Source organism: Hippocampus zosterae, chromosome 20 (genome assembly GCF_025434085.1).
Source record: "Hippocampus zosterae strain Florida chromosome 20, ASM2543408v3, whole genome shotgun sequence".
Lineage (NCBI taxonomy): Eukaryota > Metazoa > Chordata > Actinopteri > Syngnathiformes > Syngnathidae > Hippocampus > Hippocampus zosterae.
Window position 1 is genome coordinate 5,951,518 of NC_067470.1, and position 26,047 is coordinate 5,977,564.

The following is a 26,047-nucleotide window of genomic DNA, read 5'->3' on the forward strand; positions in this document are numbered from 1 at the left end:
CAGCCATCGCTGCATACAAAGTGCTGTACATGGAGCGATTTAACATACACAATAAACAGTAAGACGAATCGGTAATAAAGTTAGAAACAAATCTAAGTCATGCTGAGTCGAACGCCAAAGAATACAAGTGAGTTTTGAGGAGGGCTTTAAAGATGGGCAGCGAGGAGGCTTGCCGAATGTTCAGTGGGAGGTCATTCCAGAGAGAGGGACCAGCAACAGAAAGAGGTCAGGGTAGGTTTTCATCTCTTGGATCTAATGGCTAGTGAATCATTCTGTCAGTTGCTTTGTTTCTCCAAAAGTCTATCTGAGTCGACATTTGGTCACCCTAATTTGCCATCTCTCCCGTTTTCCTTTTTCCCTTTACGCCGCTCGAGCAGCGTTTATTTTGACACTCGACGCTACTACTGCTAAAACTGCACCCTTAAGCACAATAAAGGTGATTATGATTCAACTCATCCTCACCGTTGTCCTTCCTGTCTCCTCGATCGCATCTGTGCCCACCCCCCCCTGGAGGTCCGGCATCCATTATGCTCCGTCTCCGTGTGTCGGCATGGCGTCCTGCAGTTCACAGTTTACAGGGAACACACACACACACAGAGCTGATAATTTACAGGACGTAGCAAAGATCAGAGACAGTGATTGAATGACAGCGGTTTGAGCCTCCCACTTCCACACAAGTGGAAATCTGTTCAATTGCTGCGTTGTAAATATCACTTCAAACGCTGACCTGATTGAAACGGGAAGAATGAGACATCTCAATTCCACAGAAGCACAACCAGTCGACGCCCTGAGGTGAGAGGGAACTTGTCACCATGGGAATGAGACACGCTGCTCCGTTCTATGCTCGCTGGCCGTCTGGCACGGGGAGGGGGACGGACAGGATGAGACGCGTCCTGGCTTCACGGGCAGACTTTTGGCTCTGCGCCGACATTGGATGCGTTGTGTCGCTGAAGGTGTGCATGAGAATTCCGTCTCGCCTACGTTTGACAAAGAATCGTTTTGACAAAGCAGGGCGACTCAGACGCATCTTCAAATGTCTTTTTAACTTGAAAAGATAAAGACACGCTTTGTTTCTGGCCCTAACGTGTCCGCTGGAATTAGTTTTTTCAATGCTGCTCATCCAAGTCGGGCTGTTGCACGATGGTGGTGAGAGCTGCAACCGATCAAGGGAATTCAAGGATAATTGAATTCAAAGAATGAGTGGATTGTCAATGAATGAAATGAAAGGTTGCCGTCCGTACTTTTTTTTTCCCTCTGTCTGAATTTATGCCCTTGTTTTTCTCTTCCTCTCTTGCAGGTATTCCTAATAACATTGGTCCTGTTAGTAAGTAATCCGTCACAAAGGAACTGTCACAGTGCTGGTTGATTCGCTCTGCCAATCGCGCCACCCTTCACCACACGTCTCTCAAATTGATGCCAAGTGTTCATTTCTAATGAGCTGCGGTTTAGGGTTAGATATGCGTCGTTAATATTTCCAGACCGCATTCAGCCCGTTGATGCATCGGGGTGACATCCGTACGTGCGCCTCTATTGGGTGGTGTGCGCGGGCAAACCTTACAACTGTCGTAGAGTTGAGATGTGCGTTGCTCGAGGACAAACTGCAAGATCTCCCTTGTAGTTGGCCACCTATGTGACGTGTGCAATTGGAGTCTAACACGAGAAATGTTTATGATGCGTTTATTGATTTATTCCTCCTTACGTGATCGACGAGCCAAAATGAAGGTGTGCAGGTGGCAGCCTCAGTATTTTTCCGTAGGACTCGCAAATCAATGCCAAAAGGGTCGTTCGAATCGGGGGTCTGTGCTGTCTCCAAATGAGTCTTGCTTCCCATTTGTTTATGATAGCTCTCGAGAGTCGTCTCGCTCAACACGTGTCCTTACCTTTTCCTTTACATTTAAAAAAAAACAGCATCCCAACTTTATTTCAGGGCAAAGACTTTTTTTCCGAAAGTATGAGGTTTGCTTAAGGTTATTTTAATATGAGCTGCGCCGGTATGATCACCATCAAGCCGTGCCCTCAGAAGAAGAAAGCGAGAAATAAGGCGCGCCCGCTCTCACGTTGCCGCCGTCTGCGAGGCTGTGCGATGCAGCAACGGGAGGACGGCGTTGAACACAAAGTCAAAGTGCACTCACAGCCACTCTCCGTCTTTTATTGCAAATCGGAGAGAATATTACCAACGCCCGCATCGGCAGAATGTTGACGAAAACATGTCGGATTCAAATTGTCCATTCGCTGGGAGACGAAATGCAAGGTTCACGTATGCTGGCCCCTGCAATTATCCATTCGCTAAAGTGTATCAAATATATGTCAATATTATCGTCAGACGCGCGCAGTCAACACAGCCAATAATTGTACTCTTCTTATTAATGTGATACGGACAAAATAGATTGAAACACAAGTAAATGCGCTGGTCACTTTCAGCCTGCAGTAAAAACGGTTACGAGACCTTTGACAAAATGAATCATTTAACGAGATGATCCATAAAACCAAAAAAATGTAAAATCTTATTTTAAAATTAAAAAACATTGTTGAAATCAATACAAATAAAGTTGAGTATGATGGGAAGCATGTCATCGCTAAAATTATTAACCTTTTTATTTTATTTTGGGGGGGGGCACGGGAAAAAATAGGACTAGCTTGTCCGAGCAAATTTTTATTGAAGGACATGTCGTGCGTTTTATTTGCCAGCATCGGGCAATCTTCCTCCGGCGTGTTGTGTGAGCCGTAGTGTGCAAACAGATTGTCCTCAGGTGGTTTTTAATCAGGCTTAAGAGAAAAGTGGACAGCACGCTCATCAGAAATGGACACGTGGCAAAAGACCAATTTTCCGCCGCTTGCCTTCTTTATCACCTTGACTTGCCATTTTGCTCCCCCCCTCTGCGCCTTGCACGCATATGCATAAATATCTCCGTGCACGTTATGTATATGTGTGTGTGTGTCTCTGCCATGCGTCCAAATGCCTCACCGTGCATGACACCCGTCCTCAAAAGCTGAACATGGAGTGTGCATGCTAGACTCTCGCACTGCAGCCTTTCACAGCAGTGGCGCAAAAGTGCTCAGACTATCTGCTCGGAAGAGGACGAGGCTGCGCAAACAACACAAGTTTGAACACTAAATGACTAAAGAGGATGAGAGAAGTTCAGCCGTCTGACGACGTTAAATAGATGAAAACGTCGTGTGGAACGAAGGGAAGTCTGGCGTTAGTTTTTGCACTTTAATTTATTTACGATCGATTATTTTGCTGTCCTCTGACATATGTCAGGGCAATCAAATCGGACTTAATGGCAATATATTAAAGCAAAATGAATATTTCAAAGACAGGAAACAGGGCCCTTTTAATAGCATTTTGTTATTCTCGGTGCGGCATTGATTGAAACTGTTTCAGCGCCTTGCTGAGCACAACAATCGTCTGTGAAAATAAAGAAACTAAGCAATGGATTTTGATCGCAAAACCTTTCAAATGAATTAATTAGACGCCAGAGATTGAAATTGGGAGGGGTTTTTTTTTGTAATCCATCATAAAAATAAAACATCAAAACAAAAAAAAGAAAGAATACATGTTTGGGTTGAGTGCACCAGAGGTGATGTCTGATTCCAAATGCAAGATCAATCGTAAATCACTTTTGGGAGGGTGATGGGGGTGCAAAAAAAAAAAAAATCAGATGGGATGAAAGTCTTTTGTCTCTCTTAAATCAATAAATGCAAACGTTAGGGGATTAAAAGTGATGGTCACGGTTTTCCGAGCTGATGTATTATTCAGTCCAGGGGGAGAGGGGGTGGGGGGGATCAAGTTGAAATGCAACAGCTTGAAAAGTGTTCTTTTGCCAAAGAAGCGAGGTCACATTCCCTGTTGACACCTTTTTCATATTTGACGGCATTGCGTTAATCGCAGGAAGGTGCCCCATTTATACGGTCGAAGGACAAAGAATGACGAAGGGAAAAAAAAAAGATGGAGGGGGGCCCCGAGGAGGGAATGTACCCGTGTTGCTTGAGCCCTCTCCATTTCCAGGCATGTGAGAGTATTTCCCCGACACGGAAATACCGATGTGGATGTACGCTGAGGTGATGCTTCCCACAGCAGTCCGTCATTCCAAATCCCAACACCTGCCATTATTTATTCATTGTTATTCCTCCACCAGAAATACACTGTAATTAGATATTGATCACGTAGTCAATGTGATGAATTAAACAAAATGCCCCCAAACGTCTCGAGTTGCCATTCAGAATTAAGTCACACGCGTAAGCCATGACTCAAATGGGAGTTGTTGTTTTTTTTTTTGGTTTTGTTTTGTTTGTTTTTGGAGAGGGTGTCATGTGTTTGTCAATCACCATCGGCATCATCATAAACATACACAGCACAATCCCCCCCCCCCCGTGCAAGTCACGCCAGTTACATCCAACGTCTCCCCCGGTGTCCTCGAATGGGATGCTTGGCGTTGCTCCGTCCATGTCAAACTGTGCCACATTGCTGTTCCTCCAATTGGACTGGTTTCGACTCATGCCAGACCTGTGCGTGTCTCCAGTTGTGTGTGTTCAACCGCCACATAGTTCCCCCCCCCGTAGACCGACTGTTAAGTGCATCACCCGAGTGCACATGAATAACTGATGGTTTCTCTCAATTGCACGCAGTTCGGCCGAATGTCTCGTCCCTAGGTGTCGCTAACCGAAAAGAAGGTAGGCCTCTCGGATTATGCAATGATGTGTTTGCTTTCACACAGAGATTTATGTACCGTCAGCGTAGCTGTGTAGAAGTAACAAATAAGCCTTTTTTTTTTGTCCAAGCTAGGTTTCACTTGAATGTAGCAGATGAGCCCCATTTAAAGCGGATGCTCACGATGTTGACTTCTCACTGAAGACTTGTCTTTTCATGAGAAGCTCAACTGTTCTCATATGATTTCGCCCACTACTCTTGGATGCACATTGCTCGCCTTCCACTGCTTTTATTCCTAACTTCCTAGAATTTTTTTTTTTCTCCCATCGGAGTGCAAAGTGAAGAAAAGCGGAAGTGGGTCCTCAGTGGTTTTGCGCATATTGATGTTCGGCTCAACTCGGCGTTCATCCGTCATGCAGATACGATGTGCAGCCATCTCGCTAACAGCTAGCGCACAACACGGCAGAGCACGTGTGCCGAGGGCTGATGTGGCAGATGCCGATTTCCTTTAGCCACTCTTTGTTCTGTGACTGCAACACAATTGGGAGATTGATGCCTTCACTGTGAGTCCGTTTCCCAAGTCACGCTCCTGCACATACGTTTAGAGTGGAACATTCTTGGCTGGCCTCGTGTGAGGTGGACGAGCGGTTTGTCAGAGGCTAGTTTTGTGTCTGGGGGAAGCACGCAGGCCTTAATCAAACAAAACACTTGTTTATTAAATGAAGCAGAAAATCCAAATATTCAAATGCTTTGGCGTTTGTATCAGATGCCGCTACATGCAGCCAACCTCACTTGGCAACGCCACATCTCCTTTTTCCAGAGCCATCGTTCATCTTTTGCGACCTGCTTTGATTTTCATGATCCAGCTCGATGCTCCATGTTCTTAATTATCTGACATGTTTACGTTGGATTGCATTGTCATGTTGATTTCTTTTTTCCTTTTTTTTTCTTCTTTTTTTACATTTGTTTCTAGTAGCGCCACAAGTTGCATTGTCCACTGCCCCTTCAGTCCACGTTGCAAACCGCAAACGAGGTAGGAATTCACCCCCCACCCCCGACCCCGATGAAAACTCAGATTTCTACCGCCTTTTGTCGGACCCTGAACTACTAACCCAATTTTAGACTGATCCTCACCCAAAGTGTAAATAAAGTGGGTGAAACTACAACTACACTAAGAAACTTTATTTACAACCTTAGCCCATTTCTATAAAAATGCAGCTTCTTTATCTTGTGGTTAAAAAAAAAAAGTGAGGAGTACTACTTCAGTCTTATGCTTGTCCATGGTTGCCCAATAGACAACACGGGTGCTCCTTCATGGTCAAGCCTTGTCAGGTTGTTAGTAAGTGGACAGGGCAAATTGACCTCAATACTCATCCTTAATAACCACAATCCCTTGGACAAAAAGCCCCAATCTCGTTCTTCCCTCTCTGGGTATTCCTTCCAAGCGGTTGGCGGCGGTGAGGCTTAAGAGTGCACATCTGTCTCAACTGTGACACATGGTGTCAGTGGTCATTCAGCCTGCCAGTCTTATTGCTATGAGCGCAGTTGAAGTGAGGCTCCGAACCTGCCCATCCTGCAGCCTTCAGGGCAGGGATGACAGTGAGCAGAAATGACTGCAAGCATGAGCTTTCACAGACATTGCGCCGCATCGAAGCCGCATGAAATCTAGCAGCAGATAATCTGACCCTCCCATTGGCTTCAAGCTGTTAATGACCACGGCGATTCGGCTGTCAATTTTTCATTTTCGACTTGAGTTGCAGCTTTGTGTCAGCTGACCTAATAAGCATTGGTAAACACTATCCTGTTTCCAAAAAGGGACATTAAAAATATCAGAGCCCGGGAAGAAGTGAGGCAGAATCATCTTAGCCTCATTTCCACCAAACGGTACAGTCAGGGCTTGAAATCCCGCCATGGAGTAAGTAGGCAGGACGGCGATAGCAGTGGCAACTAGAGAGTGACATCACCGCAGCAACCGGGCATGTAGTTCACAAAAAGTTAAACGGTGACAATTCTCTGACAACCAATCAATGGTCAGCAATATCTTCAGCTCTAATCTGCATGAGCAAACCGTGGCTCACAAGTTGACATCGTAGTGTCAGGCTGTGAAAGAAACACCTTTCAACTGTTAGATAAAATTTAGGCTTCTTGAATTTGTCGGGGAAACGTTCATTCCAGATTACTGGCAAAAACGGTTTCATCTCATCCTCTTTCCTGTCACTTCAAATCAGAGCAAGCGCGAAATTGTATCTGGACAGGCAATGTCGAAAGTCTACAGTTTGGTTCATCGGGTTAAAATTCTCTCCTGGCTTTACCCGCCCTACACTGTGTGGTGCTTTTAATGTGAGCGTATTACCGTACTTTCTCGCGCCTGGTCCTGTCTTGTGATGTGTTGTGATTATACTAACGCTGTGCTTCTGCAATGGCGATTCTAAAACAGTGGCTGTGCTCGTGGCAAACTACTCATGAACCCTCCACGCCCCTCTCATGATCTTCCAAACATCTCGCCCCATTGTTAACCCGGCATGCTACGGCACCAGATTCGTGCTAACCCGACCGCCGTAGCGCTGAAAGCAGCGGACCAAATTCGACGACTTTTCTGTCTGCCTTCTCTGCACACATCCGCCCTCTTTGCAAGACTGCGAATGCTTCGGCCACTCCAACCGTTGCAGCTACATCGAGCTGCTAAACACGGTTATTTGCGTGAGCTGCAAGCACAACACTAGGGGGCAGCACTGCCAGCTATGCAAGCTGGGCTTCTATCGCAATGCTTCGGCAGAACTGGATGATGAAAATGTTTGCATAGGTTAGTCCCTCGCTTCCCCTTTTTTCTCCTTCAAACTGTCCTCACTCTGACTGGTCCACCTTCATCCTCCTTTTATTAACTGTCCTTCTGTTCACATTGTCCTGTTTTGCCTTCTCCAGGTCCACTTCGTTCATTAACATCCATCCTCAATTTACGTGTCTAGTATAATGGCGGTTGGAAGGAAATTATATTGCGCAATACCATTGTGCAATAATGGTATTGCGCAAATTTGGCCCTCTAAAATTCACAAGATGGCACCACCGGTACACACATGTACTGTACATGAAAATCAGTGGCTTTCTTTCTAAGGTTGGAATTTGACAGCTAACTTGAATGTGAGTCATTCATTTTGTGACTCGTGTTTCAATTAGTCTGAGCTGGCAATAGAGGTTTAAAACTCTAGCACAAAGTGATAAAACTTGGAGGGGAAAAAACACGGAACGTGAAGCAATGATCAATTGACACACTGATTGCTGAAGACCTAGTTAGTTGGTAATGCAGCATCAGGTCTCTGAAGTCATGAATTGACTCGGCAATCTTTGCACGTTCCTTTGTGCAAAAGCACCTTAAACCTGGTAGATTGTTCAGCATCTTGCAGGTAGAGCTCCCTTCGGGTTACTCCACATCGATTGGAATCAGCTCCCCAGGCTGAGCTATTCCGAAACGTTAAACTTCTGGTGAAGCCGTTTTATTGCCGAACTGGATACCTGCTTTGTGTTGAAAAGGTCTGAAAAGGGGAAAGCAAAACCCCTCTCAACTTGAGCCACCTTCGTCTCGAGCGCACGCCTGAAGGTTTTGTACAAAAAAAAAAATAATCATAATAATCACAAAAATTGACAGATTTTCCAAAATCGCTTTTAATTCCGGTCACCTTGACAGAAGCCATAAATCCAGGCAAACACAAACACTCCAATTTTTTTTTCTTGGTCTAAAAAAAAAAGATTTTGGAGGCATTAATGAAGGATCCATATTTTGCACGTGGCCTAAATATAGAGTGGAATCTGAAAACACTTGTTTGTTCTGCTAGATTACTCTTGATCTATTTTTTGGCGACGAGGTAAACAAGCCGAGTTTAAAATAGCTTCGTCATTTGTGGACAAGGCAACTGCAATCAGCATATTTCTCTCACACAATTAGTCCCGAGAAGCCAAACTCTCGTTTTCTTTCATTGTAATTGTCAGTTACGAGCCATTTTAATCCGGCCGTGACCTTTTCACGAGCACTCTAACTTGCCTCGGCTGTTTTTCTTTGTGTAAAAATATGGGAACATATTTTGCATGGTCCCCGATGACAAAAGCTACATTTGCCAGTCTTTCAACGTCCGCAGTGCCAGGTGCATGTTTAAGTCCTGAGGGGAGCTCGGGAGTGGCGGCTGGTGAGGGGTGGGGGGGGGGGGGGGGGGGGGGGTAGACAGGCTGACAGGTTACGACAGTTCCAAGGAAACAAAGAAGTCAGACATGCTATATGACATTATGTCAAATATATGAAAAGGCCTCAGGAGCAACAGCTGAAACCCATCACGAGGCATTAAAGGCCACCGACAATTTACCTTGTGCCGAATTGGCAGCCACCCCGGCTCCGCACGCTGACCTCCACGCCTTGATTTGTCACTTAAAGTCACCTCTTGCCTGTTGCCTGGCATGTACGTTGAAGATGATGTGCGGCGGGGGTCGTTAAAAATACTGCCGTTGTCACTTGGAGAGCAAAGGGTTGCATCTGTAGCGCAACGATGGAAGGTCAACGTGGTTTAGGGCCAAACACATCTTGTACGGGCTGTTCGGAAAGTCAGTGTGAACTTGCGATTTCATGACCACACATGGTTTAACACAGAGGTCCCCAAACTACGTATCTGGAACCCAGCCTAGCTGAGTTTGTGCAAGACGTGGTGGTCGCAGGGCCATGAAAAGTATTGATGTAACACTCTGGGCTTGAGAGAAATGATGACAACAAAGCCCATTTCAATGTGATGCCCTTCCACTCATTCCACTCCGCCATCTTGGTGACATTCCCACGTGTCCTGAAAACAGCCATTTGCACTCTCCCTTTTCCACTTCTGCACACCTGCTGCCTGTTTTGATCAATGTCATTTTACACCTCGCATGTGCACTGAAGCCCATTTGGTCCACCTGAAATTGAAGCTAAGCTAATGATTGTGTGCGTCATACATTTGCTCACTGCGCGCTGTACGTTAAAATGAAGGATTAGTAAGGCGGTGAAAATAGGAACGCAATTGCAGACGACACTTTAAAATGACGAAAGTGATCACATTGTGAGAGCTTTAGGGGGGGAAAATGCCATTTTTTAAAGCGGAAATCAAATGAGAGCTCATCAGTTTTAATGGGTGTGCATGCATGACCTACTGTCCTATTTCACAAATGAAATGATCTTATAATAAACAATACAAAATTACTTATCGATATTTGAATGACACTTAACTTCTTCCTAATATTTCAAATTTGATGGGCGACATGAAGATGTAGACTAGTATCGCAGTAACCATTTTTTTTCGGGAGTAAATTTGCTTCATCTTAATAAAAAGAGCATGTTGTACTTTTTTTGGGTGGGGGCGTATCATATTCAATGTGATCTAACTTTGACGACCATTGAAATGATTTCTCATTGATTTAAAAAAGACTATTTAAATTTGGTTTTTTTAAAAAACGACTGGCAAAATGCTCGCACGCACAATCCACTTCACAATGTTTTCATTCTGTGTTACTATTGAAATGGCAGCAGTTTCATTGCGGGCGATGTCGCCACAAGTTTTCATCGGGCGAATGTTGTTGAACGGTAATTGAACTCAAGGACCATTGGGCCACGCTGTGAACATTGGCGAGGGGTGCTGGGATGTCAAAGCACCTGCACCTTGTCTCCAGCTTGTGTGTCTTTTGTTTTTCCAGAGTGTAATTGTAATCCCTTTGGCTCAGTCAGTGATCGCTGTAATGGCACAGGATATTGTATATGTAAGGAGGGCACTACAGGGCCTAAGTGTCACGAGTGTCTGCCCGGCTATATGTGGGACGATGGCTGCAAATGTAAGTAGAACCGCAACGACCGCCAACTTTCAAGTCCCCACCCCCCACCCCACCCCCCATCCATTAATTGGCTGTCTGGCTATCTCCCACCTTCCGTTATTGCCCTTTTGTCTGAATATTTGGCTTTGTCGGAAAAATGTGCATCGATCGTAAAGCCAGCTGGACATACACAGTCTCGCTCAGCCCCCCCGGGCACACGGGGGGGGGAAGCAACGGCCCGCATGCTGCTCACTAACGCGGTTATTCAGCCATGCAACACGGCAGCAACATAAAAGCTGAGCCAATATTGACGGCTTGACAGATTGCCTGGAATCTGTTTGAGTATGCGTCACCTTTTTTTGTCAGTCCGCAACGCCAGGCAATGTCATCCAAAGCTAACAACTCTTGATGAGGATATAAGTTGGAGAAATTCCCCGTTTTTTTTTTTTTGTACAGTCACTCATGCTCATAACGAGAATGAAAATGAAGGCCGCCATGACTTTTTGTGCGCTTTCTTCAAGATCGTTTACACGTACGTCTGTCGGTAAGGCAAAAAAAAAAAAGAGCTTTGTACCAGAAATACTTGAAAAAGTTGTCCCGTTGTGACCTTTCCATCCTCCATCGTCCGATTCCAAAAGGAGACGCGCGCATGGTCAAATCTCCATTTGTATGCAGACTGAGGAATGCAATTAAATCTGAAATCTCTCACCAAACACATTTCCGTTCCAGACACGCCTACTTCATCAGTCCCCTCTCCAAATATTTTCTCTCATCAAAAGTAAATGCACCAGTTCTGATCATGTACCATACCTGTTTACATGCAGACTTGCGCTTCACGTGATGGGAATTTTTAGGAGATGAAGTCATAAATTGGGCCGAAAAGAGCAAAAACTAATCACGGTTAATCACCACTGTTGGATTACCAGGTTGTAAACACGGCTGTTTCATTAAGACAAAAAAAAATGCGTCTGACCTTTTGACCCCTGTAAACGTTGATTGCATGGCCATGGATCTTTGACAAGATCGAATCGAATAACTCACAGCACGTGTTTTATGCCCGTACTTTGCCAGATCATTTCGAGTCAAACCTATTTGATGAAAGAAGGTGAGTTGCTGAGAAATACGTTCCAAAGAGATGCAGTTGTCTCTTGTCAGGTCAGCTTTTCTGATGTCGCACAGCGGGCATGGAAGCCGCTGTGAATATTCTCGGAAGGGGGGATACTTTTACGAGCAGCAGTGGAGACAACATAGAAGGTCGCCGTCTAATTAAAGGAGTCCCCCCCCCCCCCCTCTGCTGCATCCTGATCGTATCGTTGCTATTTTCTAGGAAACACCCTCTTTTAATGAATACACCTCAGTGCCTTTGCCTCTCTTCTTTTATTTGGAGTGTGAGGGACCCAACATGAGAGAAAAAGAAAGGAAAAAAAATGAAAAATAAATGTATGCTTACTACCCCGAGAGTCAAAATGGAGCTGGAACTTTTAAAATAATAGCACTGGACGTTTTATGAATTATTTTGAGTTTCTGGTTACTGTGAAGGTCGGTCCTATTTTGGCTACACGTGTGCCCTGAAGATATTTCTTCACATTTGTTATTCTAATTACTGACCAAATACTTCGGATTCTGCTCCTTTTAAAATGATATTAGAAATGAAAATAACACGGCATGCACCCGGCTGAGAGCCCCGATATTTGTTGTTTGGATATTTATGTCCCGTCGAGTTCCTAGATTGCTGAGCATCTTGTTTTCCACTCACGGGGAAAAAAAGGAGGCAAACGTGTCAAAGTCTCTCCTGTGCTTATCATTGTTTATTTGTCTCTGTTGGTTTATTATTTTGCGCAGCCTTGCTTTGTTTGCCTGCAGCTTGCTTGACAGCTCGCCTCCGGCGGGAATCGAGTGGCCTCGGTGTCCCGCCTCTAAATATGAGCCAATTTTCAACCTGATGTTCACTTTGTCTAAAGTCGCTGCAGTTTGGAGGCCGAGGGGGAAGCCTCACAGGCTCAGGGGGAAACTGTGGGACTCTGCTTTTCGTTACACCGGAAATGTGGAAATAACCGTGCCGATTGACGCGACGTCAAAAATAATTAGCGCACTAGTCAGCAAGCTGAATCTTTTGTTTGATCTGGTTTTAATGGTCTTCCAGTCACGAAGCGCTCTGACCAGTCAGCCAGTAAGTGGCAACAGGGAGCTTGAGGTTGAAGTACGGAAATCGCGATGAGGATTTATAGCTAACAAGAGGAGATGTTAGTTCATTATTTGGCAAGCAGGAGGTTACGCTCATTGCGCCTCTCCTCATTAGTTAAGCCTTAACCGAGTATTTCAAGGTGGATCAAGAATTTATAAACCCTTAAGGGCAGCCTCATTTTGAAGTTGCATCCAAATGACAAATGTTGACATTTTGAAATGTTATTGTCATCTGTTGCCATTTAATTTGCACTTTATATTCATGTGCTTTTTGTGAAACAATCACTGCTCATTGTTAATGTTTACTTGAAGACATTTACTCATTTTACTCATCGCTCAAAAGCGAGTCTACGATTATTCTTGCGCAATGCTTACATCGGTAACCTTGCAATAGGTCGAACATTTATAAATCTGATCTAAATCTTGGAAAACTCAAATGTGCTTCTTTCGGAATTTGAAAGTTGAATGATTCAATGATATGAAATCAATGCACTTTGATGCCGGGGCCCGACTCTAATCCGTTCTCTCTTCCTCACAGCGACTCTCAAGTTGTGTGTCATCAAATTACTCCAATGAACTCACTCTTGTCTTCTTTTTTTTTTTTTTACTTTGCCTCCTCCACAGCTCGGGTATGTGACAACGAGCTCATGCGCTGCCAAAACGGCGGCGTGTGCATCAGCAACGTCCGCTGCAACTGCCCCTCGGCCTACACGGGCCTGCTGTGCGAGAAGCCGCTGTGCGAGTCGGAGCTGGGGGGTTGTCGAGGTGCCAGTTCGGGACAACGCCCTCTGAGGCCCGCGTCCTCCTTTGTTCTACTGCTACTTCTGGGCTTGGCACTTCACTAAAGAGACCGACCTGGTGGGACCAATTTAACCCCACGCCCCCCCACCCCTGCCACTCCCCCCCCCCCCCCCCCCCGCACACACAAACAGCCTTCACCTCACCGACCGACCCCATCCCTCTTTCGAATAACCCACGACCATTCGAGCAGAACAATCGTGAGCTTTGTGGACTGTACTACACCAGCTTCTTCTTTGAGCAGCCTCAGCGGACACTGATGTGAAAAGGAATGTGCCGGATCAGTGAGTGCAAACTCTTTTTGTTCATACAATATCAAAGAATATATACAAAAAAAAAGTAAATGTATACTTGTAAAAATGCCAAAATAATCTTGAAATTGAACGTAAAAGGGTGCAATGAACAATGAAACCCCCGCCCCCCCCCCCCCCCTCCCTCCCAAACCCACCCCGACCAACCGCTCCGGCTCATCCTTCCTCTAAGCCATCCAGGTGCTTAAGCTCCCCACCAGTCGGAGCGAATAACTGAAGAGGACTTCCTCTGTTATCGCCACGGCAACAACGGCGGCAACCAATTGACTGGCACGAGCCGACCGAGGCTGCCGAGACCCCCTTTTGGGGACGTTCGTGTCAGCTTAAGGTTGGCCGGACTAGTTGAGGAAGACAAAACAAAGAAATATTTCCCTGGGCTTCTTCAATATAATGTCCGTCGGGGAGGACAAACGCAGAAGGTGTTCTTCGCCCTGTGCATTATGGATGGAAAGAAAGGTGCGCAGACTGCCACGTTGCGGCGCGTAAACTTTCCACCCGTTTTTCTGCCTTCAAAGCTCATGCTCCTCATCCTTCCCCTCGCCGTGCTGCCACTGACCTGTGCTTTTGTGAATCTTACTCTGTCAAACCCTCGTCGCTTGAAGGATTCTTTTTTTTTCTTTCTTTTTCTTTTTTTTTTGTCAAATGTTGGTGATGCACATGTGTAAGAATCCTCTCCGTTTCTCTCTCTCTCTCTCTCTCTCTCTATCGGCTCTCCCATCATCTTTCCTCCTCCAATAAGCGCCACTAAAGCTGTCTGATTCTTTTCTATTAGACTCTCTGCTCTCTTGACCCGGTCAGGGGATAGTTTTCCACACGACGGGTGGATAGAAAATCATCGATGTATTTACAGGTTCACTTCTAAACTGAGAAAACAAAACAAGTAATGTAGTACTTTTGTATCTTTGCTGAACTGTGACAAAAAAAAGGCAAATTTAATGTATGTATACAACACCCGAAATGCAGTATTTTTTTTTTTCTTTTTCTACCCCATTCATCTTTATTTCATGCTTTTAGTTCTACGGGTCATTTTCCTTTTTGTTGGCAATGTGCTGGCGTCAAAGAATATCAGTTTACATCCAGTATTTAAAAAAAAAGTGTATTACAATCTCACCAAAGGACATTCTAAATGTCATGTTCTCGCGTAAACGCTTGAGGATTTAAGTGAATAAAAGCTTCAAAGTGAGTGGCGTCGCTGGTTTTCATGAGTCAGTCATGTTTTACATCGTTGTGAAACCGGTGTGACATTCGAGGGACAACTCCAAAAGAAAAGACGCATTCGCATTTTGCAGCTTCTGTCCACGCAACCAATCGGTCAATGGAGAGTTCAACCACGGTTGCCTTTCTCTATTTTTGCCTTTTTGTACATTGTCGTCATGTGCAGATGGAAATGGAAATGATTTATCTGTTTAGATATGTTGAGAGCAAAAGTAAAAATTGTCCCCAAAAAAATCAAATGCAGAATGTCACGTGCAGAGTGCAGACAAATGCTGCCTCGGCTCTCTGATGTGCCGAAAAAAATGTATTCAATGCGAGCCACAAGCTGACTGCTCTGTTCTAATGGTGACGTTAAAAAAAAAAAAAAAAAATTCAATGAGTGCGTCAGATTTGGCGATATTTCCATGCCGCTTAGCTGGAATTCATACTTGTACCAATTTGTTTCAGTGGTGCGCCTTGTCAGAGGCACAGAATTTAATATTTACAAGAATTGATGTGCCTGTGCTCAAATTTTATGTCGTACACGTGACAGTTCATCGAAATCCTTAAACACGGAAGTCTCACTCCGCACATTTTGCCCACTCAAAAGTTCGACCGGAAGTGTGTACAACACTTGGGGATCGCAAATTATTATTTCACCATGATGTCACCCGCTCATCGGGGCGGCAAAAGCCAAAGCGTTCTCCCACGGCAGCGCCTGTTCTTACTTTTTCACGTCATCCGATCCATTGACGAAACAGGGTCAACGGTTCAAATGAATGATTTTCACCTTTCACGTGTTTTTCAAATGTGCGTGAACTGCCACTCGAAAAGAAGACGCCGCGTGACGGTAGACTGCTTGGAACGGAAGACCTCAGACCAATATCAGCCATTATTTATGGGTCGCCGGCTAAATTGATTTGAAAACAGACGCGGCGGAAATTTTGACATAGTTAACATGATCGTTGAGTGAATGGCTAATTAATTCAGGGGATATAAATAAATGAAATGCCTTGACCTTGTGCATCAGTCGAGCCTACCAATGAGCGCTTCTATTGGTGACTTGCAATCTGTCGGCTGTGTAGACACTCTATTTGCCTGTTAACAAGGATAATTTCAGCTGGACTTTTCTGTTTGCCTTGATTGGCACGGATCTTATCTTTTGATGGTGAAGTGTCTTAGCTCCAGACGTCCAAACTGAAAAACTATTTAGTGGGTGATAAATAAATCAGACGTGCCCTCGCATATGTCACTTGCGAGATTGTGACACATTCGCTTACGTCAAAGTCAAAAAGTCAAATAATTGAATATAAAAATGTTGGAGGCGACCGCCTGTGTTTGGGCAACACCAAGCTGAGTCCACACTGGCTGATTTCCACAAATGTTGTGTGTGTGCAGCTCAAACAGTTTGCGCCTGCCACAGCAACGACAGAACTCAGCATGACGAATAGACTGAAGAATGTCTGGGTGGTATGAAGTGGCAAGGCCCAAATATCAAAAAGTATTTGGGAAAATGAAAAATATTTTTCTCTGCTCGTTTTGATACATGTTGACCTTCATCCACAAGGCCTTCAGCATTTCTTCGCTGCTGTTTTGAGATGAACTCTTCACTGTGTACAGTTGTCAAAGTCAGCAACCAGCTGCTGATTTCATGACATAAGTTAAAAAAAAAAAGCATCTCGGTGTCACTCCAGGTCGATTACTTTGACGGTAATATATTAGAGTCACAGATAGTCATGCGCGTATCATATGCTCTGCAACCAGTCACACGGCTGCTCGTTCTAGTCAGTGTTTCTCTTATAAGACCTGTGGCAGCTGTCTTGCTAGATATAGAAAGGATGTGTTATGCCTGCAGGGAAACACCTGATGTGTAAAGACCATTTCAGACATGTGAGAAAAGGCTAGAGCGGATTTTTTTGAGACGATTGACTTGCAGCAAGGGTCAAATGAATTTGGATCATTTTCATCAGATCGGATTTGATCGAAAACTTCCAACTTATATTTTGACTCCAGTTTATTGCCATGCGGTATTTTCACATTCTATTCGCATGCATGTCGAAAAATTGCAGATGCAGTACATGTTGCGTGTTGGGAATTCTCCTCAGAGTGAATTAATGTCGCATTGAAAAGCCTTCTTGCCCGATGTATCGGGAATAGAGCAGAGTCACCAACAATGCCAAACATAATTATTTAATATAGATGGGGAAGACGTAAACATGAAATAAACTGCACGTGGCAGCAGGATTATCTGGTAACCTTCATGGTTTCTATTCGGCGTGTTGATTGGTGCCTGATTCAATACAACTTTTCAATAGATTTGAGGCGATATTTGCAGTGAGTCAAGGACGGTTTGAAAGTGCAAACCCAGTCGCGACGCCGCGCTCAACTTTAAAAGTGATTTCCGAAAAAGCATTTGTTTTCTTTGTGCTACGTCCTTCATCTTTTTCTTTTTCTTTTTTCTTTTTTTGTAATGATGAGCAGACACAGCGACCTGCAGTGTTGCCCAGGAAAAGCTGCTGAAGGATCATTACCGGAGAGCGGCCATCGGCCCGCGTGAAAGCCAGATGCGCCGAGGGCGGAAGGGGGACGGCGGAGGCGGCGGCGGCGGCGGCGGCGGCGGCGACGTCGAAGGCGGCCCGCGGGGAGAGGCGCGGACCCGGGGGCGTGAGGGGGACGGGCGTGGGGGGCTACGGTGCCGGTTGTTGGCCGGTCGCCTGCTCCCCCCGCCCCGACCCGCAGCGCCCCCCGGCCCCCGCGGCCCGACCCAGCGATGCCGTCGGCGGCGGCGCCGGCGCACCCCGGCGCGCCCCGGCCCCCGGAGTCCGGAGCGTGAGAAACCTCGATGGGCGACCGCGGCGTCGCCGTCCGCCTTGCCTACGCTCCCATAGTCCAGGCCGGGCCGCGGCCGGCGTCGGGGACCACTCCTCCGCCGGTGCCATCGCGACCCGGCCGACCTCGGAACCTAACACCCAGCCGCCGGGTACCCAACATTCTGGCCGCGGCGGCCAGCGGGGGGTTCAATGTCTCCGACCACCCCCCCCCCCCCCCCCCCCTCGGCTCAGCTTCATTAAGTCGTCTCGATTGGCTGGCAAAAAAAAAAGGTGGACCAAAGGCAGCTGTGATCGACTCCAGCACCTTCCTTATGCAATTTTGGCCTCAATACCCGGCCCACTTCCTGTCAGTCATCCTCATGTACCCACCCCACCTCTTTTTCAAATCTCACTTTCATTTATTTTTCACTCACTTTTTTCCCCAAGCGTGACCCAAGTTCATGTGGTCACCTAATGGATTCCTCCGTCAAGTGAAAAATGACATTTTGGGTCGGGGACTTCAAGGATGGTCAAGTTAATGAATGGCCACCAGATGGCCCTTATTAGGCTAATGTGTTCCCCCTCTCTGCAGCCCCCAGCTCTCGCCTGGGGATTTGGCTCGCTGGCAGGAAATGTGTGTGCGTGTGTGTGTGTGTTTAAACCAGGTGATCCTGAACCTGAAGAGAAGGATGCAGCCGCCCCATTTAAAGTGCTCGCTGTGTTTTGATGGGGTCAAATGTCCAGGATGGACCCACCGCTGTCACAGGTACTTCAACACCCGGTTCAACCTATGGTCACCAGCCCCTCCCACTACTGACAGTCTGACAGAGAGTGTCAGGACGAGGCTCAAGCCTGAAGTTGGTTCGGTGAAAAGACGAGAGAGAAAAAATCAGGGAGGGACAAAGCGCTCTTTCCCCTCCAATGTGACAGCGTGTTAATTGCCTCATTTATAATCGCCTGCTCATCAAGATGAGTAATTGTTGTAGTGCACACATCAACCACAAAGGCCTTTTTCCCCCCCAACTCCGGAATTCAGAATTATACCCAATTAATTAGAATGTTTCGCTTAAAGTGTTGTCAGTGATCCATGCCACGGGGTCTTTGTGTTTGTGATGTGAACGTTGAACCCAGAGGGAAGCGAGCAGAGCTGTCAGCTCAGTTCCAAATGAGGACGGCTTGCTGTTCAACAAGTGACTTGGAGGTTTCCGAATTTTCTCTCTCCTGCAGTGCCTTTGTAGTTTAGAAACCAAGCTCATGCTTGTACTTATTTTGAGAGCAGAGTCGAGCATTTTATCCAACAAACACAAATATCTGGTTCAACAGTGTTCCTGTTGTAGACTGCTTGTCCTGTATCCCAAAAGGAATTAACTACATGCATGAATTTATTGACGACACGGAAGTCATTTGCATGAGATTGCTGTCGTGCAAAACGGCCACTCTGAATTTGAGGAAAATCCAGTCCTGTTTACTGTCGAACATCAAGCTGATGATACTCGCTGGAAACCGTGGCTGTTGTTTTATTCGACTTTCTGCCTCAGGTGACTCAACCACAGGTTTGAATTGGAGTGCGACTGGTTCTTTATACGTATCCAGCCTTTCAGCCAACATCAGCCGAGGTCGGCTCCAGTTCACCGGTGACCCGAATGAAGTAAAGTGTGTGTGTGTGTGTGTGAAAGAGAGAGAGAGATAATGTCATATATATATATTCTTTTTTAATCCTTGCGCCAACATATTTTGCAAACCAAAGATTTTGATTCTCATTGGCTGTTTTTTACACAACGGTTTCAGAAAACAGCGAGGCAAATGTGTTCAAATCTGCCCATAAGGCATAGCCAAATGTATTGATCCCTCAAGCAAATCATGCTTTTCACCAGTTTTTAAACATGCAAATAAGCAATGTCGGTGCCACCATCTGTTCTCATGACTGTGATGCACGCTTGTGTGAGTGTGAATAGAGAAACCAAAGGCAGAAGAGAAAGAAGAGAAGCTTTGGAAAGAGCACCTTTGGTATACAGGAGCGATGCATGAGTGATTCATTTCATGCTCGATCCAGTTGGAGTCACCCTACACACTTGAGGACGATATAAAGCTCTAAGGACACACTAGAAAAGCTTTGTGGGCAAAGCTTCAAGCCAGGGATGCATCAATTGCAAAAAACAAAAAAAAATGTAAGTGAAATGAAATTATTCTATTTCTTAAAATAGTGTTGCAACGTGCGAGAAAATGATCGGAAACAGCTGATGCTAATGTATGTGCTGTGTGTGTGTTTTATGTTGATGAGCTGTCTGAGTATGTTCTGTAGCTTTCAGCTGGGTGTTCATGCAACGCTGATAGTCTCCAGGAAAACACGTCGGGTGGGTGGGGTGGGTGCAGAGCTGCTTCTTGATATTTACACACAGCAGCCACCACCGTCTGGCAGCAATGATGACTCCCTCGTGGCTCCAAAAGACAGCAATAAACCTTGAGAAAGCACGGGCGCCAGTGAGAAATAGACTGGCAAACGTGGAGTGCAGCGGAATTCAAAATATAGAAAATGTTATGAGATTTGCGGCCTGGAGAAAAAAAAAATGTTTTCCGAAGAAATGATGTCGTCTGTGGGATTAGATACCACAAATGACACTTTCGCTTGGTAAAATTGGGTTGCTTTAATGTGTGTTGTTGTTGTAAATGAGTGACTGTGGTTATAAACTGACACGTGAGAGTCAAGGGGAGGCTTAGCGGGTTTCAAATGGGGGTTTTAATAATATTTTGGAGCCTCGAAGGTTGAGCACAATTTGTTCTGGGAAGCTAATCCTTCTCCCAAACAATGTGCGCCATATCAAATCATTCAAATGTGAAATAATCTGTTCCAGGGTCACATGGCCACCATCATATAAGCGTTGTTAACTGGACAGCAATTAATCATGCATACATCATGTATGACCACGGGGATATTTTTCTAATTGAAGCCGAATGATTGCTTTTCATGTCAGATGTCGCACTGTACGTATTCAATATTTGCTGTCAGCAGCAGACTACGTCGACTCTCGAGAGCACACTGTGCGACACACTCGAGGCTTACCATTTTACATCAGCCCACCAGAGCTTAGCGTGGTTGTCTTAAAAGTGGATCGCGGAGATTCTTTATCGGGGCAACACGAATGTTCATTGGATGAATTAAATGCAGTCATGAAATGGCCTTTTTTAAAAATCTTTTTTCACAACTAAAATTATATTTATTATTTTTTTAAATTTGTCTTCACAAAGCTGGTAGAATTTTCAATATCCTGAAGAGTTAACAGCAAATATGTCATTGCTAAGTAGAATGCTGATGTCACCAGCCATCTGTCTGATCGGTGTTCCCGCCTCAGCTGGAAGTGGGCCGGTGTGAGCCAAACTGGCCCAGGCCAAGTCTGGCTGGTGGGCACTGGAGGCATCACCGGCCGCTGTTGCGCTGCAAAAAAAAAATCACAGAGCATTTTGGTGCCTCAGCGTCAGTCTTGTGCAACAGCGGGTGACCTGCCACCAGATGGCCAAAGTGAACATCACACAGTTTACATTCAAACAGGATTCTCTGTATCCTAATCGATACATTTTCACAATACCATAAATACATGCCAGGAACCCTCATGTATTCTACGTGTTCTCACTGTAAGTGGAAGTTCCGATGAACTGGTTCATCAGCCTGATGACACCCACAGGAGACACTTTTAACCCCTCATCCATTCACACTTATTAACCAACAAGCAAGTGAGAAGCAGCCAGCCCCCCACTGGCTACAGGTTATTTACGTCCTGTGGCGATAACAACAACAGAACACACATCTAACACCATGACACCGACATTTGATCGGTGTCGCTAAACTGCCATCACCCACTCTTCCCATTAGCTTCCTTTTATGAGGAAACCTTTGCAAATCATTACAGTCTAAAGGCTACAAAACAAAAACAAATCATATGGTTTGGAATGAGATTCATTCAGCATCCGGTTTTGAAAGTATGTTAGATCTTTAATTGGCTGGTGTCCAGTGCAGGGTGAACCCATTTCTCTCAAAAGTCAGTTGGGATAGGCTACTGTTCAAATGGGACCCTAATAAGGGTGAGCACTATTTTTATTTTATTTTATTTTATTTTGAAAGGATGTGTCATGTTCTGTCTTGATTGTGTTGCAGCTCCAGCTGGAGTGAAGGGCGTTGCCCTCCAGCAGGTGCACCTGTGCTGTGTTTTCCAATCAAGCCTTGCCATGGATCTCAGGACTGCCAAGGTGCCTGGTAAGTGCTGCTCTATTGATTTTGCTCACTGTTGTGCCTTAAGTGTTGTATTATGTGCCTTTCATAGTTGCTCTCATTTTGTCATCGAACTTTGTGTTTTCATTATTTCTTTATTTGAACTTGCGCCTTGGACTTTTGATATTTCGTTTGTGTGTTCTTGGTGTTCTGTTGTGCCTTGGCTTTGCAAATGCTTTTTGTTGATGCATTGGGGTTTTTTTTGTTTTTTTCTGGCTCCTTGTGACCGGCGATTTCAGTTTGTACTTTGTCGGTGCGATTTTCTGTTAGAAGTATTTTTGTTATCGCACTTTGTCTGAGCCTGCATTTTTAGAATCCCAAAATTCGGTTCGGTCCTGGAACATGACAGGATGTTACAAATGTTATTTAATTCAAATGACACTTGCTGTATTTGCAAACCTACCTTGGGTGGCCCCTTTAATGAAGTAGTGACCACCTGCGTGTATTTTTTGCAATGCCAGAAAAATCATTTTTGAATGCAACAAAACGGTGTGGACACTCACCATGGTTTGGTTGGTTTGACCGCAACACGTTTGGTGCTGTCCATGGTGCTGATCTCACAAAAAAACATTTCGGGTCTGCAGTGTTTTTGATTTGCTCCGCCAAAATTGTATAAAAGCTTCATGAAACACAATGTGCCTATTTTCAAAAGTAAATCCAAAATATTTTCCCCGAGAATTTAAAAAACACACCTTTTTTTAAAAGGCATCAATATTCTGAACGACTACTTTTCCCCTCTCTATTCTCATAAATGAATACTTTTATTGAATGTGAGATGTTCCATTTCAGTGACCACAATCTGACTTTAATTTGCATATTGAACTGTTCACACTATTTCAGTCCAAACCAACGTTTATATAAATTTGTATCAAGAATTTTCAGTGCCGTATGAATGAATGACACCACATTTAAATAAGCAACATATTTTTTTATGATATACTATAAACATATTTTACATTATGGTACAATAAAAATATACAAGGGAATGCTACACTGGCCTGAGCTGTTTTTCAATTTGTACCATGGTAAAAGACAGTAATATTGACTGTACAGTAAACACAGCATACAGTAAATCTTTGGTTCAATAACACAGAGCAGACAACAAACTTAAGTCGGCGAGACGTCCACACACAACAGAGAGACTGCTTGGGAAGGAAAAGATCGCATTTGAAGGACATCTATTAATTAACTGGCATGTAAAATCCATTTTCCAAGTCCATTCGAAAACATTTTGCTTGGGTTGGCTCGGAAGCATCACACCACACAGCCCTCGAGCTTCACTTGAGGGACAAAATCCACAATGAAAACTGGAGGACCGAGCTTGGATTATAGATGGATGGGGGAAGGAGGAGTGTGAGGGACTGCTGTGACTTAGGACCAGCCAGAGAGGAACCGACAGTGAGACGGATGCGGCATGTGTAGAGATGGTGTCATGATTAGATTGCAGATACCCTTGAGCCTTCCTCCTGGGCAAAGAAATTTGAGGAACAAAAAAAATCTGGAAGCACACTAGGCGGAAGGATAGGCCGCACTTGTAAATGACTGCGCCGTCAGAGTTCGTTTGGGCAGAGAAGCAGAGTGGGAGTGGATTACCACAGTCCGCCATTAGAGAAGCCCACTCTCGGTCTCCCGAGAGGGTTGGTTTCTTCATGGTCCACTAGACCGAATAAGAATGTTTGCTTTGTGGAATTGGTTAAGGGAAGCTCGGCAAATGCGGAAAGAGCATTTAAGGACTTCCTATCAAACATGATAATTCTGGAAATCTATGGTGAAATTTGTGGACCTTAGAGAATTTTTTTTTAAAAGCGAGAGAGAGAGCACGCTTAGTTTGTTCCTGCTCACTCGGTTTAATGTCACCTTTAACTATTGTTCAGATGATGTCATCTCAAACCTTTGCCAAGCTGAAGGTGACCAACCGCAAATGAAGGAGACTCCCTCTGGTGGTCACTTGTGGACCTACATATGTGTCAAATCTAAGAACCAGTATTTGACCAAAAGACGTACAGAAAAGAAACACACACACAAACACACACACACATAAGTGTGCAGCAGCTTTGCCTGTGTTACTCATTTCCAAATATAACATTTCTAATAATAGGGGAACAGCATATTTTTACAAATAAATTTTCATTTTACAAAATGCGTGAGTGTCACAAACGCCCGGGGCCTCACACACCATGAGGTCACGAGGCCCCGAGGTGTGTTTCCAGAGGCGCGGTCCATCTGTTCATCAAATAAAATCTCAGTCTCCTGACTAACAAGTGGCTCTGCTTCAATGTCACCTCTGGACTGTGTGGGGATGCGTGCGTGGAATAATCTTCGATATCTTATGTACTTCACGTGTTTTTTCCGTCCCATGAATTCTAACAAATAGCATCCTCATTGGAAAAAGGGGAAAGGAGGGGTGAGGTTTTAAAATGTCACAAAATGCGTGTGTGTAATCTTCGTGTGTGAATGCTGGTGTTTTTGGGAGGAGAAATTTAAAAAAAAAAACGTTGCTCGATAACAACATGTAAAGAACCAAATTCAGGGGAAAAAATGTGATATTGTTTTAAATACTGTACACAGCATTGTATGAAATCCATAGACTGAACATTCCAGTTAATTCCCATTAAGTTCTATACGTCCGACTGAAAAAGTACCATTGAGTATTGCGTGGAGTAAGTTTACATTGTCTGAGATTGGTGTGCAGTGGGAATCCGGTTTTGCCCTCCACTCGGGTACCCTGGCATTGATAAGTATTGGATTACACGCGGTATATGGTCATGTGGAGGTCAAGTGTGGAGATGGCCTTGAGGACTTGTTAGATCGTAAATGTGTTTCAATAGCATTGTGGAAGGATCGAGCCCCTGAATGAAAAAAAAATGGCCCTAACCTAAGTCAAAGGGCTGATTTCCTCCCGGGTCAGGTGGCTGGCAGACTGTGCGGTGTGTTCTCCCCGACGGGCCCGTAATACCTCCAACGAGATAAAGCCTCCCGCGCATGGGCTTCTGCCAGTGATAAGCAAAAGGATCACGAACGGCCGACACGAGCTAAAACATGAGAGTCTGCGTCGGAGATAAAAAAAAAAAACGTGAGCAGCCGCAGGAAAATAGGAACACGAGCCATCAATTGCGGGCGCTGCCCGTCGACGCTGTCTTTATCTTCTATCTCCTGCATGAGTGGAAGCGCGGCGATCGCAATCAAAGAGGGGGATTTTGAGTGCTGGATGCTGCGCCAGGGTGGGCCACAGAGTCATCAATAACCACCTTCGTTACTGGAACAAACGCACGCAAGGTCAAAGCCACTGAAATTTCATCAAAGTGGGAAGGGGAATTTTTTTTCTTTTTTTTTCTTTTTTTTTTGGAAAGGACCCACACCTCCTTTCCAGCTTGCTTGGTTGGCTCCATTCCCTTGAGAGGCAGAAGGAGTGCGAGCGTTGTGAAGGGACGGATGAGTGCATGAGTGGAAGGAAGAGTGGCATCTGAGTTCCTGCTTTTTGACATGTCTGCACCAGCCAAGTTGGCAAGAAAAGCAGGTGGGATTTGCGCAGGGGAGGCTGTGGCCGGTTGGGGGCAGAAAGAGGCTGGGTATTATGTATGGCCAGGCATCTGGCGAGCCCGCGTGCCCCGCTGACGGGCAAGTTGCTGCTTGTAGATGCTGAAGTTGCTCAGCCGCACCGAGCCAAGCAGAAAGGTTGCGGCCATCTTTGGGTCACGGGTGTTCATCAGCTCTTTTTGTTTGCTCCCAAAGGCCTCTGGATGGGGAAAAGCAACAAGGCTCCGCTGGCTCTGAGCTCATTAATTTGACTCGCGTCCTTCTTCTTTTGTCAATGTGCCGCTCACTCCTCGCCTTCCTCTACATATGTGGATGGAAACCAGCCAATCTGAGGGGGCAGGGGCGCCATGTTAGCAAATGAATGGCGTCTCAGGCAGCACTTTTCTCATTCGCTACCAGCCAATTCTGGACCAAGTCTGAAAAGACGTATAAAAACGTCTTTGGGAGTGAATGAGTTAAACAGTTTGTTTTTTTTTGCGAC

At 45.2% G+C, this 26,047-nt stretch overlaps 2 protein-coding genes across 11 annotated transcripts in view; one reads left to right on the forward strand and one right to left on the reverse strand.

The window, feature by feature from the left end:
* The window catches only part of ntng1a (netrin g1a), a 54,957-nt gene extending 40,013 nt beyond the window's left edge, over positions 1-14,944 (forward strand). The window contains exons 5-9 of one of the 9 annotated variants that reach the window (XR_007960412.1): positions 1,298-1,324; positions 7,287-7,454; positions 10,355-10,489; positions 13,277-13,734; positions 13,934-14,944. Coding sequence is in view for 8 of the 9 variants with exons in the window: in XM_052054966.1 (XP_051910926.1) it covers positions 1,298-1,324; positions 7,287-7,454; positions 10,355-10,489; positions 13,277-13,497 (551 nt within the window). In the remaining variant the exon portion in view is untranslated. Of the gene's footprint in view, positions 1-1,297; positions 1,325-4,629; positions 4,675-5,624; positions 5,685-7,286; positions 7,455-10,354; positions 10,490-13,276 lie in introns of all 9 variants that reach the window. The other 8 variants (XM_052054967.1, XM_052054971.1, XM_052054968.1 and 5 more) reach the window with 8 other exon arrangements.
* Positions 14,945-23,280: 8,336 nt separating this feature from the next.
* Positions 23,281-26,047, reverse strand: part of LOC127593261 (guanine nucleotide exchange factor VAV3) — a 44,118-nt gene continuing 41,351 nt past the window's right edge. For both annotated transcript variants that reach the window (XM_052054572.1, XM_052054574.1), the window contains one exon: positions 23,281-25,894. In XM_052054572.1, coding sequence (XP_051910532.1) covers positions 25,850-25,894 — 45 coding nt within the window. In that variant the 3' untranslated portion in view covers positions 23,281-25,849. The remainder of the gene's footprint in view (positions 25,895-26,047) is intronic.